At 38.1% G+C, this 13,738-nt stretch overlaps 1 protein-coding gene and 1 long non-coding RNA gene across 4 annotated transcripts; both read left to right on the top strand.

Annotated features, from left to right (window-relative positions):
* The first annotated feature begins 8 nt into the window (after positions 1 to 8).
* On the top strand, positions 9 to 1,505 carry LOC122322522. 3 transcript variants are annotated; one of them, XR_006246675.1, is made up of 3 exons: positions 9 to 623; positions 1,237 to 1,391; positions 1,451 to 1,505. It is a non-coding gene; the product is annotated as an uncharacterized LOC122322522 (long non-coding RNA). The 3 variants fall into 3 exon arrangements; XR_006246673.1 differs by lacking the exon at positions 9 to 623 and adding an exon at positions 1,081 to 1,103; XR_006246674.1 differs by lacking the exon at positions 9 to 623 and adding an exon at positions 1,081 to 1,103 and having other exon boundaries at positions 1,237 to 1,395; positions 1,451 to 1,484.
* A 991-nt stretch (positions 1,506 to 2,496) lies between these two features.
* On the top strand, positions 2,497 to 12,921 carry LOC6563177 (retinol dehydrogenase 13). The gene is made up of 5 exons (XM_001990211.3): positions 2,497 to 2,705; positions 4,169 to 4,818; positions 4,875 to 4,938; positions 12,241 to 12,387; positions 12,489 to 12,921. Exons 1-5 carry the CDS (start codon positions 2,608 to 2,610, stop codon positions 12,652 to 12,654), a joined length of 1,125 nt encoding a protein of 374 aa, XP_001990247.2. The 5' UTR covers positions 2,497 to 2,607; the 3' UTR covers positions 12,655 to 12,921.
* The last annotated feature ends 817 nt before the right edge of the window (positions 12,922 to 13,738 follow it).

The following is a 13,738-nucleotide window of genomic DNA, read 5'->3' as shown; positions in this document are numbered from 1 at the left end:
AAAAGTTTAACTTTATATTTAGAAACTCTAAAGATCATACTTTAAATACATATAGGAATGGTACTAAATTAAAGCCAACTGAATAGACTAGTTGAGTCAGTGCGAATCTTTGAGAACTATGTCATATGTGAGATATGTAAGCGAATTTTCAGATATTCTAATATGCATTGGTCTTAATTACATAATACAATCAACACATTTATATTTCATATAGATAGAATGGGTTCATGTGCTCCATCTGTAACTTCATTTAACGTTCTGAAAACAAATAAAATACTAAAATTGAAGGCTTGTTAGTGATATTAATTTTAAAAACGAAACTGACCCAAATAATACAACAGCCTAGTTTATCATACAGAAAATATTTTAATTTGCTTGAGATGCCTTTAAAAAAAAAAACCTTGACAATGACATCCCAGCATCAGTTTTAAACTAAAGTGAGCAGCCGTTAGTTTATAGTCAAATCAAATAAAATCTAAAACTGTTAAGCAAATATTTAATATACATTTAATGAAATATCTGGCTGGATGTTGTATTGGAATAATGTCAGAGACACATACGTATACAAGGCAGCTCAGTCATCTGTTATGGCAAATTAGAATATTTAGTTCACCCAAAACTAGGTAATTATATAAGTGAATTCTGTAATTTGTGTTGACAACTGATTGTAAATAAGAGAAATTAGAAAACTCAGCATTTGAAATACAAAGTAAAACACTTATATCGACTTAAAACAAATACTAAATTATAAAATGAAAAAAATAAAAATAAAAACCGCAACACTGGCACATTAACAATAAGAAACATTAAGCAACGCATAAGTAAACAAGTTCCAAGCAAGACTTGCAAATATTCACACACACACACACACACACATACACACACACACACACATATATATATATATACGCAGACATATATGGACACGTTCGAACACACATACACACAGAAAGAACAAGAAGCATCGCATCACAAGGCACATAAATGCAGAATATCCAAATCAATTTAGCAAATATCATTAAATATTAACGAACTGTCTGAGCAAAAAACCAACTAACTAAAGCGAATGACTAAGCTAAAGTGAAACGCCACCAGCTATACGAGTATGTACAATGAAGAAGCGTTAAATAAACGAAATAAAAACAAACATCAAAAAATAATTATTTTAAATTCCATCTCTACCATACAATTTCATTTCTTCACTTGTACTCCATCTAAATGCCACCATCAACAAAGTATGATCTGGTGGCTGGTGTGGTATGAAGCCAGGTCTGCAATGCGCTTGGGACTCATTTCTCGCACATTCGCTTAAACATTCAATTGGATAGCCGGAAATGGATGCGAAAGACTGCAGCATTCAGTGATTGAATGCTCTGTCGTTATAGGGGTCAGTAAGTAAGCATATGTGTGCATAAAAACCCACTACATACTCTAATGTGCACCCATTTAGATTGAATTAAATTGGAGTAACAATGGGAAGCCTCAAATGTTCTTCTTATGTATTTTGTATTGAGTAAATCAGTAACTATTTCTACACTGATCAAAATCCAAAATAATAATGCCACGATTTAGTGTCGAGGAAATTCTGTTTCTTTGAGTTAAAATAGAGCATTCAAAAACCAGGCTACTTACAAAAAAGAGATGTATATATATATATATATATGCCTTAATTATCCACATCAGTGATTTGATTTAAGTAAAGTCGCCTATTTTAAAATTGTGTTAACAGATAATTTGCTGCACGTATACGCAGCGTATTCCAAACATCTCCTTTATATTCAGTGGAGCTGCAAATCAAAATACCCAAACCAAAAACGCCGCCATCCAGCATCTGTTAAATGTAATTAATATTGCTGGCCACTGCGGTCGGAGGAAACGAATTAAATGAATTAAATTAGCCGCTTCACGCAAAAAATATGCAAAACGAATGCGTAAAACCGACCAGAAAAAAATTTGATATAAGAAAACGAAGTTAAATAAAAAACCCTAATGAAATATGGTAAATACGTGTGTAAATAGCGTTTTCACTTTTTTTTTTATTTTTTTAATTGCCGGGTCTGGGGCAAATTTGCACCTAATCTGAAAGTGGGCGACAGGTGCTTAGCAACACAGGCACCAGGTATTTCTCTGTCTCCCTCTCTCTCTCTCTCTCTCTCTCTGTCTCTCTATCTGTCGCTGTATTTTCTCTGTCTAACGCTCGTTTAAATGCCGCGCAACAAGCATTTATGTAAATTGAAAATATGCCGGAACGGGGCAGCCATTTAAATTCAATTGTCAACCGCATCTCTGGTGACGCCATGAATATCCGTGTATGCGGGAGAAAGAGAGAAAGAAAGAGAGCGGGAGAGAGAGAGAAAGAGAGTGAGAGTTTCGCAGATTGAAGGTGCAGTGGCAGAGGGCAAACCACAAGCTGTGCTGCCACTGTCCGCTGCCAGCCTGTCTGCTGTGGTTGGTGCCGGCAATCAGAATTTATATTTATTACTACGATTACAGTTCAGTTCGAGCGCGCAGTCAGTGCACACCACAGATTTACATTCACCTTCACGTTCATCAATAGTCTCAGAGAGAAGTCTTTAAATTGTATTCGTATATATATACGACTGAACAATGGAACGAGTGCTGACCATATTCGAGAAGGCTGATCCCTTCTCCACTTGGTGGCCTACTATAGCCGCCGTAGTGGTCGGCCTTGTGATTACAGTGCGGTGAGTGGTTTGGGTTGGGGTCGGCTCATATATTTTCATGAGGCAACAAGGAAACGCGTCGTTGCATGTAGGGCTGATGATAAGATGTGGCCATTGCACAAACTTTGCCGGACACGTATATATAGATATATATAAATGTCGCGCACAAGTTAAAAAAAACTCGCTTAACTCGAAACTTTTTAAGTGGATTTCATAAAGATGGTCGTTGGCTCAGAACACTATCGCCGCCCCTCCTCATCACATAGCATTCTACATCCAGCTGAGCCAACTTTAGCGGGGACTGTGTTGGATAACATGTAATATCTAAAGATTATTTTTTGCGCCCTGCGCTTTGAGCATCGCGGTTTTTGTGGCCTCTGCCATCAGCTACCACCAGGTGTAAGCCACTTTGGAGGAAGCAGAGGATGCGTTACGGTAACGGATAGAAGGCAAGCGGGGAGGTGGGCGTGGTAGCAGAGAACAACGTGGTGTTGCAATTGCAGTACGTAACAACTGTCGTCTGACAACTGCGGCAGTGTCAAAAGCTGCTTCAAATATTTGTAAAGTGGATTTGCGCAAGTTGGCTAAAAGTAAATTGCGTTGGCAAATGAATTCTATAAAGTCGCAAATGCCGGGACGATGGCAAAACTTATTTAAGTGCCAAATAAGTGTCAAGCAATGAAGTGGAACGCTCTAATATCACGCAGCATCCACACTATAAAACTTACACAAGTAGTTCAGTAAATTATAAAAATCGAATTCGACTTCCTACAGCTTTTGACAGCTATATGGCTCTAACAAAAGGCGAAATATCCGATTACTTTTCGGATAAGATTCCTCCAGCAACAGTTCGAAATGATTTGTGGACGATTTTAAATTATTATTAAATGTTGAATGTATTGAATTTATAGCCAATGGTTTAAGGGAATGCATATATTGTATATCTATATTTAGTCCATAAATAATATATTAAAACAATCAATAAACATAAATGATGACACTGTGCAGATAAATTATGACACATTTCGAAGCGTTTTTCAAATAAGTGCCAAGCAGTATTAGTGAATATTTAATATGTAATTGCATAACAAACCAATACAAATAAATTTTAATGGAAAATGTATTCAATTTAACATATCTTTAGTGATAATTTAATTAGAATACCAAAGATGTGTCGCAGTATTAAAGTGTTGAATATTGGCTTACTGATTGATGATTTATGGTATACTAATTATACATATATAATTGGGTTAATCAAGCCAAGAGGTCAATTTACAACTGTCTACCTGCATATGCTAATAGGCTAACATATTTCATTGACACCTATGAATACGCCCGAGGGGCGCCAACACGTTAAGCACCCGGCCACATGATGATTACATGTCCTTAAGCTTGGCCAATCGCCCGTCCCCACCCAGTCCCACGCTCAACCCAATCTCAGGTGTGTTCATATATGTATAATTTACCATTGCCCGTATTTGCAGGACGATAATGAGCGGCCAGCGTTGTCCCAACGATAATCAAATCAAGGAGCAAATTGTTGTTATTACTGGGGGCAGCAGCGGCATTGGCTTTGAGATTGCCAAAGCGCTAGCGGCGCGTGGTGCACGCATTATCCTTGCCTGCCGCAATATGGTGGAGGCCCAGCGTGCCGCTGCCATCATTAAACGAGAACTCGGTTGCCAAACGCCAACCTCAAGCGATGACAGCAGAAGCCCGGCGGAACGCTATTTCGTGGAGGCCCGTCATCTGGACCTGTGCTCGCTGCAGAGTGTCCACCAGTTCGCTAGCCAGCTAATGGCTGAGTTTGAGCGCATCGATGTGCTGGTGAACAATGCGGGCATTGTGTTTGGCGATACACGCCTACCGACGCCGGATGGCTTTGAGCCACATTGTCAGGTGAACTATTTGGCGCCGTTTCTGCTGACACAGCTGCTGCTGCCGCATCTGCGATTGGCGGAGCAGGGACGGATTGTGTTTGTGTCGGCGCACGCTCACCAGGCGGCCAAAATCGATTTTGACGATCCGTTGAATGTGGGCACCTGGGCGGTCAAATTCCATGCACGGGATGCCTTCGCCCATTCGAAGCTGGCCGTGATTTTGGCCACTCGCTGGCTGGCCAGAGAGCTCAAGGGTAAATAATTGAATTACTTTGCTGTCTTTGAAAATACGCCGCTGATTTCCCCGCAGATACCCCAATTACGGTCAACTGCTGTACGCCCGGGCTTGTTAGAGGCACCCGACACCTGCGCAAGTAAGTAAAAAATAAAAAAATAAATTTAAAAAAAACTAAAATTGAAATTGAAAAACCAAAATCGCCGCAAAGTTATGCACAGTAATCCCAAAAGTTGCAATCGGCGCAATGTGCAACTGCAACTAAATTTTTAAGCACATTTTGCGGCCGCGCAAATAAACTTTTTTCCACTTTCATTTTGGCCAAAAAACGTGACCTGTAGTGGGCGGTGGCGGGAGCGCGGGTCAAACGTAGGCCAAGTGCTCAAAACGGCCAAACCATTAGCGTGGCCAGTCAGCTGGCATCGCATCAAGGTATCTAGGTACCAAATGCCGAAGGTCGAATGAAAATGTAATTAAAGATTTCAAATGGAAAGTCTTGCAGTGCAGTTCGAGCTAAGTGCTTGCGGACCCATCAAAGCAGTCAAGGTTGATTTTTTAGCATTATACGAACCACTTTTCCATCACAAAAAATAATATAAAACAGTAAAAAATATTGAGTTAATATGCCGGTAATATTTAAGGTATTTTCGAAAGCTTACTTTTAGGTGGAACAGTTGATTAAATAGATTCAGTTATACGGTTATAAGTCAAAAATCGATTCAATTATTTTTCGAATCCTTTTCAACCATATTTTCTTTTTGACTATATACATATGTATATTTATATAGCAATCTCTTGTACAAACGATTTCCAAGACTTAATGACTGTCTAAATAAACGAACGATCCATTAGGATAACTGTCAAGGACAGCAATTGCATTACACACAGCGAGTAGAAATTGTGGAAAATGGGGAGCCTGACGGCATAGACCTAACGCCTGTGCATGCAAATGGATTGTTGGGCCATGATTCATACCCCTAGCGTAGCGGGCACTGGCCCAGCATCACTTATCTCATTCGTAAAGTGGTTGTGGGACGCGGGAATGGAAAAATTCAAATTTGCACAATACAGAGAAAAGGACGTGCAAACACGACAAACAGTTGCAAATTGCGGAAGGACACAACGACAACATGCTGCAACAGCATGAACAGCAACGAACTAACAACTGCAACCAACTTACGACTACTCATCAAGAGTGCCGCCACAAACCCTACCCCCACGACGCTCTTTAAACAAATGCATAGATAACACAGCATCGACGTAACATGCCACACACACTCTCCATCTCGCTCGCACACATTTGCAGCTGCTTATGCAACAAGAGCGAAACGCAATAATTAAAATGACGAACACAAGGCGCGATTCTCGACTAACACTTGACAATTGCCTACATCTTTGGGGTCAGCAAGGACAACTTGGGTCCTTAACTTTATGTAGATCGTGCCGTTTTGAGTTATTGCTCAACCACGCACAACTGACAGCTGTTGTTGTTGTTGTAACTAGGAATATAGTTGTTTTTGCCTCGATGGCCAACGGCATCGTTATGTCAGCAAATCAGCGCAAGTTTAAATGACAAGTGTATGTCGCGTAGTCAACGCCTCTCTCCTCCCGCTCCCGTTCAGACTTCCTTCCCATCAATTTTCAGTGATGGGCACAAAATGAATGAAAGATTTATTGATGCTCCAGTTTGCTGTACAATCGCAAAATTTTTGAACATTGTTGGCAGTTGTAAATTAGTCATTGCCAAACAATATAAAGCCAAGTTCATTTTTCAACCGATAAACACATTCACAATGGCCAAGTGCAGATAAAGTTCGAGTTTATCGAAATGTATGGTTATATGTATATACTATAACGACAATTGAAACAGAGATAAACATTGCTATAGTTGAGAATGTACGACTTGAAGATACGACGTACCGCGCCCCAACATATATAAAGACATTCAGATGCTAATCAAATGTGATTTCATTTTGAAAGGCAGGGAAATACCTTAATCTTTGTGGGAGTCATGTGAAAGTGTCAAATAAAGTAAAGTGTTATTGGTACACTTTAATAATATGAACTGGCTGTAACCAAGGGAATTTTTTCATTAAATACGTATTTTGTGTATGTATGGAGATTGAAAAGACATTTTAACAAAAAAAATAAGTGCACTTACCGGCAAAATTAACATTAAAATAATCAGCTTCTCGTTGTCAACGTTGTCTTTTGGCTCAGTAAATATATTTATACACTTTTTTCCCTTTACAAAATGAAACCAGCAAACGACAGGATTAAAGGCAACTTATTTTTTCGATACATTTCTTTTCATCACGTTGCAGCAACATATTAATTTTCTTTCTTTCTCTGCTTTACACTTTTCTCTGTGGCCAGTCCAAAGGCAACAAAAAATTGAGTGTGCAACTTGCAGCTTCCATTTACACAAGAAAAAAAACACACACACTTCAATGCTATTGCGAACAATACTCGAGTCTCGACTTTAATTGTATACATAATCTGATTATTAGTTTCCATTGAAATTAAGATTATGTTAAAAAGTAGCTGATTATTTTGCATTTGCATAGAAAACTATAAGAAAACCTTAAACGCATTAGACATGGATAGGTAAGCTCGTTTGTTGATGTTGATCACGATTATATATGTATGTATGTATAAGTCGTAGGGAAATGTTTACTTCTGTTAATTTTTGAATGATTACTGGATACAAATACAAATTTGTTTATATTTTCACTGTCTGCGATTTGAGTGGTCAATTAATTTTCATTTGATAGACATTTCTGTGCCGAATATGCTGAATTTTGAAAATCAATTCATATGTGCATTTTTTATGATCTCCATTTTACTATTGCCTACGAAATTATTTAAATTTTCAGTTTCATAATTTCTTTTAGTAATTTATATTAATAATGATGAATATTTACCTGATTATCATTACAAAAAAGAAATCATGAAATTTTCTCCAGCACTATTATAACCTAAACTTTGTTCAATCTTACTTTGCATACTTTTAGAAACACTTTAATAAAAGGTAAACATGACCCATGTCCACATTGTTGCTTGAACTGTTGGAAAATTGTATAAGAAAGAGTATTTTGGCTTCTTCAACAGACAATTTGAAACTATTTTATAGACTCAAAGCAGAATCGCCACACTTCATCGAATTTCTGATTCTCAGAAAATTACTCATACGCAATGTTTCTGCTTTCGCATCTTCATTCACTCAACAAGAATAGAAGTCAAATTGTGGGAACTATATATCCGTTCAAATGTCTTGCCTTGTTGTTGCTTTTTTAATAACTCAACCCTTGTTCGTTTAAGTTTTCTTTTCTATAAATCATTCGTTAGAGTTGGTAAACTAACTGTCTTATATGTTGCAACGTCTGAATCTGAAACCTGCTGAAAAGCTGTGTTTGACTGAGATATGCTCATTAATCTGGACTAGCTGCGAATAAGACTTTGCACGTATCATTTGAGATTTAGTTGGCTTACCAAGTTTCGCCAAAATATACCAAGTAAATGACTGTAACTGAGAGGGTGGGTGAATGCTAGCAGGATAGCCACATTTATACAAATGTACATGAAAAACGATAACAATCAAAAATCATGCTCAAATCGAATACCAAGATTCCGTTCTTTAAGCTTAGCACACCTGTAGAAATGAGTGTGCATGTGAGCAAGAGCACAATTGAGTAGCAATAATTGAAATATAGTTACGTGCAATAATATGTGTTGCTGGCAGTTTGAAGTCGAACAAAAGTAAAGCTGTCACAAGCCACAAAAGCATAATCCATCAAAGACACGAAATTGTAATGTATATGTGTGTATGTAGTATAAATGCTGGCCGGGCTGGTTGGGAATGGCAGCTACCATATTGGCCAGGACCGAAACATTGTTAACATGCGTCATTACAATCTGCAAATGCTTCGTGTGGCACAGCGCCGTTGCACAGTGAAACAAAAGACGAAACAATGAAAGAAATCAAATGCCGGGGCAAGCTTACAAATCATTTGGACATAAAACGCAGCACCTTGACAGGCGGCCGGCGGCGTTTGGGGGCACCAGTAACTGGCAATAGGCACGTGGCACGTGACCCGACCGGCAACAACAACTACAACTATAAGCCAGAACCACCATGTATGCCACACAAAAACTGCCTCCGGCTGCGGCAATAAAACAGCAAATGAACAGCGGAAGTAACGTCAAGTGGACGTGTATGAGATGTCCTACGGTTCACCTAGACCTATACATGTGTGTGTGTGTGTGTGTGTGTGTGTGTGTGTGTGTCTCCATGGGCGTTGTCAGAGGGGGCCAAGACTGTCAGTTAACCTATCTGGCCAAAATAAACTTCTTAATTGCAAAACATTGAGCCATTTGTTTTTGATTTTAAATTATTATCATATTAATAAATTAAAATCAATTAAATCTAAATAATCTAAAATCAAATGCTCTGATTAAGTAAAAGTTTTATTAATGAAAGTTATTTTGGAACTTTCAAATTAAAATGTATATCTTACTAAAAAGCAAACTTAAACATATGAGTTTAAATTAAAAAACTAATATTAAGTATCTTAAATGCTGGATGGGCTTTTTTTTTTTTTGCATGGTATGTTTTGGCCCCTTCGTGACTCCGCCCATGAGTGCGGGTGTATTTGTGTGTGTGTTTATTGCTTCCTCCTTACGTGTACAGATAAACCATACCTTGCATGCATTTACTTCCCGTCCATTGGCTAGCGGCCTGCAGTCATCCTGTTCAGGACGTCGCGTTTCCCTCATCACCGGTTTCCAGTTTCAGTTCCAAGTTTTTGTGTACATGCTTTGCTGCTTCAAGTAGGTTTTCTATTTACAGACTTTGTAGCGCCAAATTGAACTTTTCTTATACCTTTCGCACACAAACACACAACACACACACACAGAGGCAAGCCCAATCATATACATTCACAACATGCACTGCATAAAGGAGCATCTGGGAGATAACACTCTGACTTTCGTTGCTTTTATGGCTGGGGGGCATGCATCATATCGGATATACTGAAACAGCTGTCAGCTATATGTGTTGCACTTTTGCCAAGTCTTTGCGTTCCTCACGTACTGTCAAGGAGTTTGCCATTGCCAAGAATATGCTGCCTGTCTATCAGTCAACCAGCCAGCCAGCCAGTCAGCCAGTCAGTCAGTCAGGTAATCATTTGATTCGTGTTATAATTTATTGGGAGTGCAACTGATTGGTTTTCAGTACTGGCTGTCTTACCTGCCACTATTAACAATCTCGAAACAACGGTTTTGTAAAGGCCAACTTAAGATAGACATTTGGCAATCAAGCGAGGTGCAAGAAAATCATTTTAAATTCGGTAAGGGTCGTCACTGAGAAGCTTTTTTCATTAATATATTTGATCAACAATACATAAAAAATGCACGCATAAATGTTATTATGATTATATATATTATATAGGTATCTTACTTGCAATTTATATAAGCATTTAATATCTCCCACTACTCTCTACAACAGAAAGATTACTCTAGTCGATAGTGTCTGACTAGGAGATACCCTCGAATATATTTTATTTATTCAGACGAATAGACAAAAATATGGCTGTCCTTACATACATTCAGAATACCCATCATATAATTTTTACAGGGCATAAGAAACCATATGAAATTACTACAAACTTTTTAACTTTAATCAAGTACAAGGAAAACTATCCTTAATCATAGGGCTGCAGTTAACCCAATATCCTGCTAGAGGGAACTCTGCTTTGTAATTAAAACAGCACAAGTAAAAGAACAACAAGAAAAGGGAAAACTTGAAGGTTTTATTCAAAAGCTTGTATTTAAATTACCAGCAAACTAAATCCGACCTTTGCAAAGTATTCAACGGGTAATTCGCGGAAATATAAACGGTGATTTAAAAAGTAAGATGAGAACTCTTTTATTTAGCCATGCAACTATTGGGGAAATGATTAAAATATGTAGATGTGGATTGTGCTGCGCTTTTCACATGAAACATCGAAACATTTTCGTGCAATCAGATGCACCTCGCTTGGGTCGATGGACGTGAACTTTGCCTGGCTTAGCGGTTCATCCCTACGGTCGCCTAATGCGATTCAGAAATGCATCTAAGGCATTAGGAGCAAAGGGGTGCTGATGGTCGGGGTTATTTTCTAAAAGCGTTGCATTGCTCTGACTGCGGTGAACGAAACCATTTTTCCTCTAAGCAGGAAACTGTGCACACACACAGACACACACACACATACACATACACAAAACAGCAGCAGTAGCAGCCAGATAAATACACGCACACTTAGACGCGCTTTTGTGTGTCGCTGCGTTTAAATGTGTGTGTGTATGTGTATGTCTGTGTGTATGTGTATGTCTGTGTGTATGTGTGTGTGTATGTGCGTGTGTATGTGTGTGTGTGTGTGTGTTTGTGTATATTGTGTATATTGTGCTTGCCGTTGTATGAAATGAATGAAAATGAAAAGCAGTTAATGCTCAAGTCACGGAAAAGCGTAAATGGAAAAGTTAAACGCATTAATTATTTATTTATCGTTTTATTATGTTCAAGAGTCGGTGAACCTGCCAGTGGAAACGACCATTGGCAGCAGCAACAAATAAATACAGCTAAGCAAATTGGGCGCGACTTTGCTATCCAACTTTAGAGAAAAAGGCTTCTGCATAGCGTATACTTAATTTTATTTGGTGACCGGCAGGAGAGTTGAATTGACGCACGTTCCATTTAAGTATGCCTCAAAATGGGCTCTGTGCTTACATTGGTGTCTCTTGTCACCATAATTAAAATGAAATTACAACAATTGCCAGAGATATTGTTGAAGTTACTCGCATTAAGTAGCAGAAGCTTATTGTCATCAGATTATCAGTGCGAAACCCCACTCGAACTTCGAGAACCTTTTTCTTCCTACAGCGCAGTCAAAAATGAATGTAATTTATCCATTTCGGGATCAATTAATTCTTGAATTTAAATATGCACAACAGAGTGAAAAGAAAAGTTCGAATTACAAAAGGGTTTCATCCTGCCCGTCCTGTCATTTATATCTTTTTCATTCAACTTAACATTAATCTTCATAGATTTTTTACGAATCTTCTATACACTATGGCTATGGAATATTGAAGACATATAAGAATTGATTAAGGTAATCAATTTTTTTTAATCAGTATTAAATTCAAATAAAGTATTTATTGTCTGTCTTATTAAGTCATCAAATAATAGGTACACTTAACCAATTATATATTTTCGTATATAAAAAGAGAAAAATCGAATTTAAATTATAAAAGTATATTATTTCTCTCAAATCTCACAGAGTATTTATTGTTCGATCACACTGTGTTATGCCATTTGTTTGGCGTTTTAATTACAATGGAAATAAAATTAGTTAACTTTTGTTTCATGTTTCCCTTTTGATGCCACACGAACACGAAAACCCAGCTCACCACTAATGTCGGCCATTTGCGTTAAAGTGATCACCTACCCGTGGATGTGGCTGTTCATGAAGAATGCCTTCGAAGGCGCCCAGAGTGCCATACGTCTGGCCACGGATCCCCAGCTGAAGCAAGTAACTGGCGAGTACTTCAAGTGAGTTGCCATAGCCGAAACCGGCTGATGCCACTTTCTTTCCCACTTGCACCTTACTCACTTTTTTTTTCCTGTGTGCCATGTTGCTTGGCAACTTGCAGTGACTGCGAAATTGCGCCAACTTCGGAGGCAGGCCAGGACAAGGAATTAGCCAAGAGACTATACATGCAAACCATTGAAACGCTGCAGCGCGTTACCAAACTTACAGTCGACAAAGAGGCGTGCACCATGGCGAGAAGGCTCCAGCTTCCCGAGTCCGGGAAGTGATTTATGTGTTGCACGCGGACTTGGCATAGACAGAAGACTGCCTGCAACTTCAACATCAATTTGCATTTGGCCTAACAATTGCCGCATTAGGAGCATCACCAGCACGTCTCAACCTCCTCCTAAGCCACTTAAAGTGGCCAAAAAAAAAAAAAATTCAAGTGTCTGCAACTGAAGTTGAGACCGCTCTCTAGGTTTTGCTCATAGAAATTATATGTAAATTTAATGTGAATTCTATCAGAATGTGCTGAAATTATGTTTTATTCTTGTGGAACTTTACCATATATACACATCGTGCAAAAGGAAAGCATACGAGCCCGTCAAAAGCACAGATTTACGAGGAGCGCTCAATTAGAAAATCACCATATGTCTGCCGCATTTCTGTGTGACTGATGATACCCTTTTGAACATCGTTTTACGAATTTATTCAAAGCGTTTTAAAGGTCAACGCAAGGTTTGTATATCCCAATGTTTATGTACATGAACTACTTAATATTTATTATATGCAAATTTATGCACGACATAATTTTTGGCTAAAAGGTTGACTTTATGTATGTAATATAATTTGTCATTTTGTTTTTTTTGCGAACGAATACTTTATACAAAGGTATTTTAGTATACCGGAAAACAAGTTGAACCACTCCGTTTCCTTACAATAACAAAAAATACATTATGGTCCAAAGTATTTTTCGACTAACATCTTTATTTGCACGACTTGGGTTAAAGTATATTTATTTTAAAATTGCACAGAATAGAATTAACAAAAATTGGTGAATTCTAAAATCCATTAAATTGCCTTTAAAAACTAAAAATACAATATATAGTATTACGTAGTGAATGTCGACAGATAAGATATGTTAAATATGTATTTTAATTATTTTTACTGCTTTGACACTAATTTCAAACATCATTATCCACATTTCTCAAATTTGAGCCGAGGACCCCAGCAACTAAGCAATTAACTTAGGGACGTCAACTTCTTAAAGACAAGTGTCTTAGATCGAGCACTTTCTGATAGCCGTGTAATATGAGAAAGCTAATTGCAAAGTGGCTCTCAGTTTCTCGGTCCCTTTAACTATCTCACGTC

The sequence above is a fragment of the Drosophila grimshawi genome, unplaced genomic scaffold (genome assembly GCF_018153295.1).
Source record: "Drosophila grimshawi isolate 15287-2541.00 unplaced genomic scaffold, ASM1815329v1 contig_311, whole genome shotgun sequence".
Taxonomy (NCBI): Eukaryota; Metazoa; Arthropoda; class Insecta; order Diptera; family Drosophilidae; genus Drosophila; species Drosophila grimshawi.
Note: the sequence above shows the minus strand (reverse complement) of the source record. Positions and strands in the feature narration are given on the sequence as shown.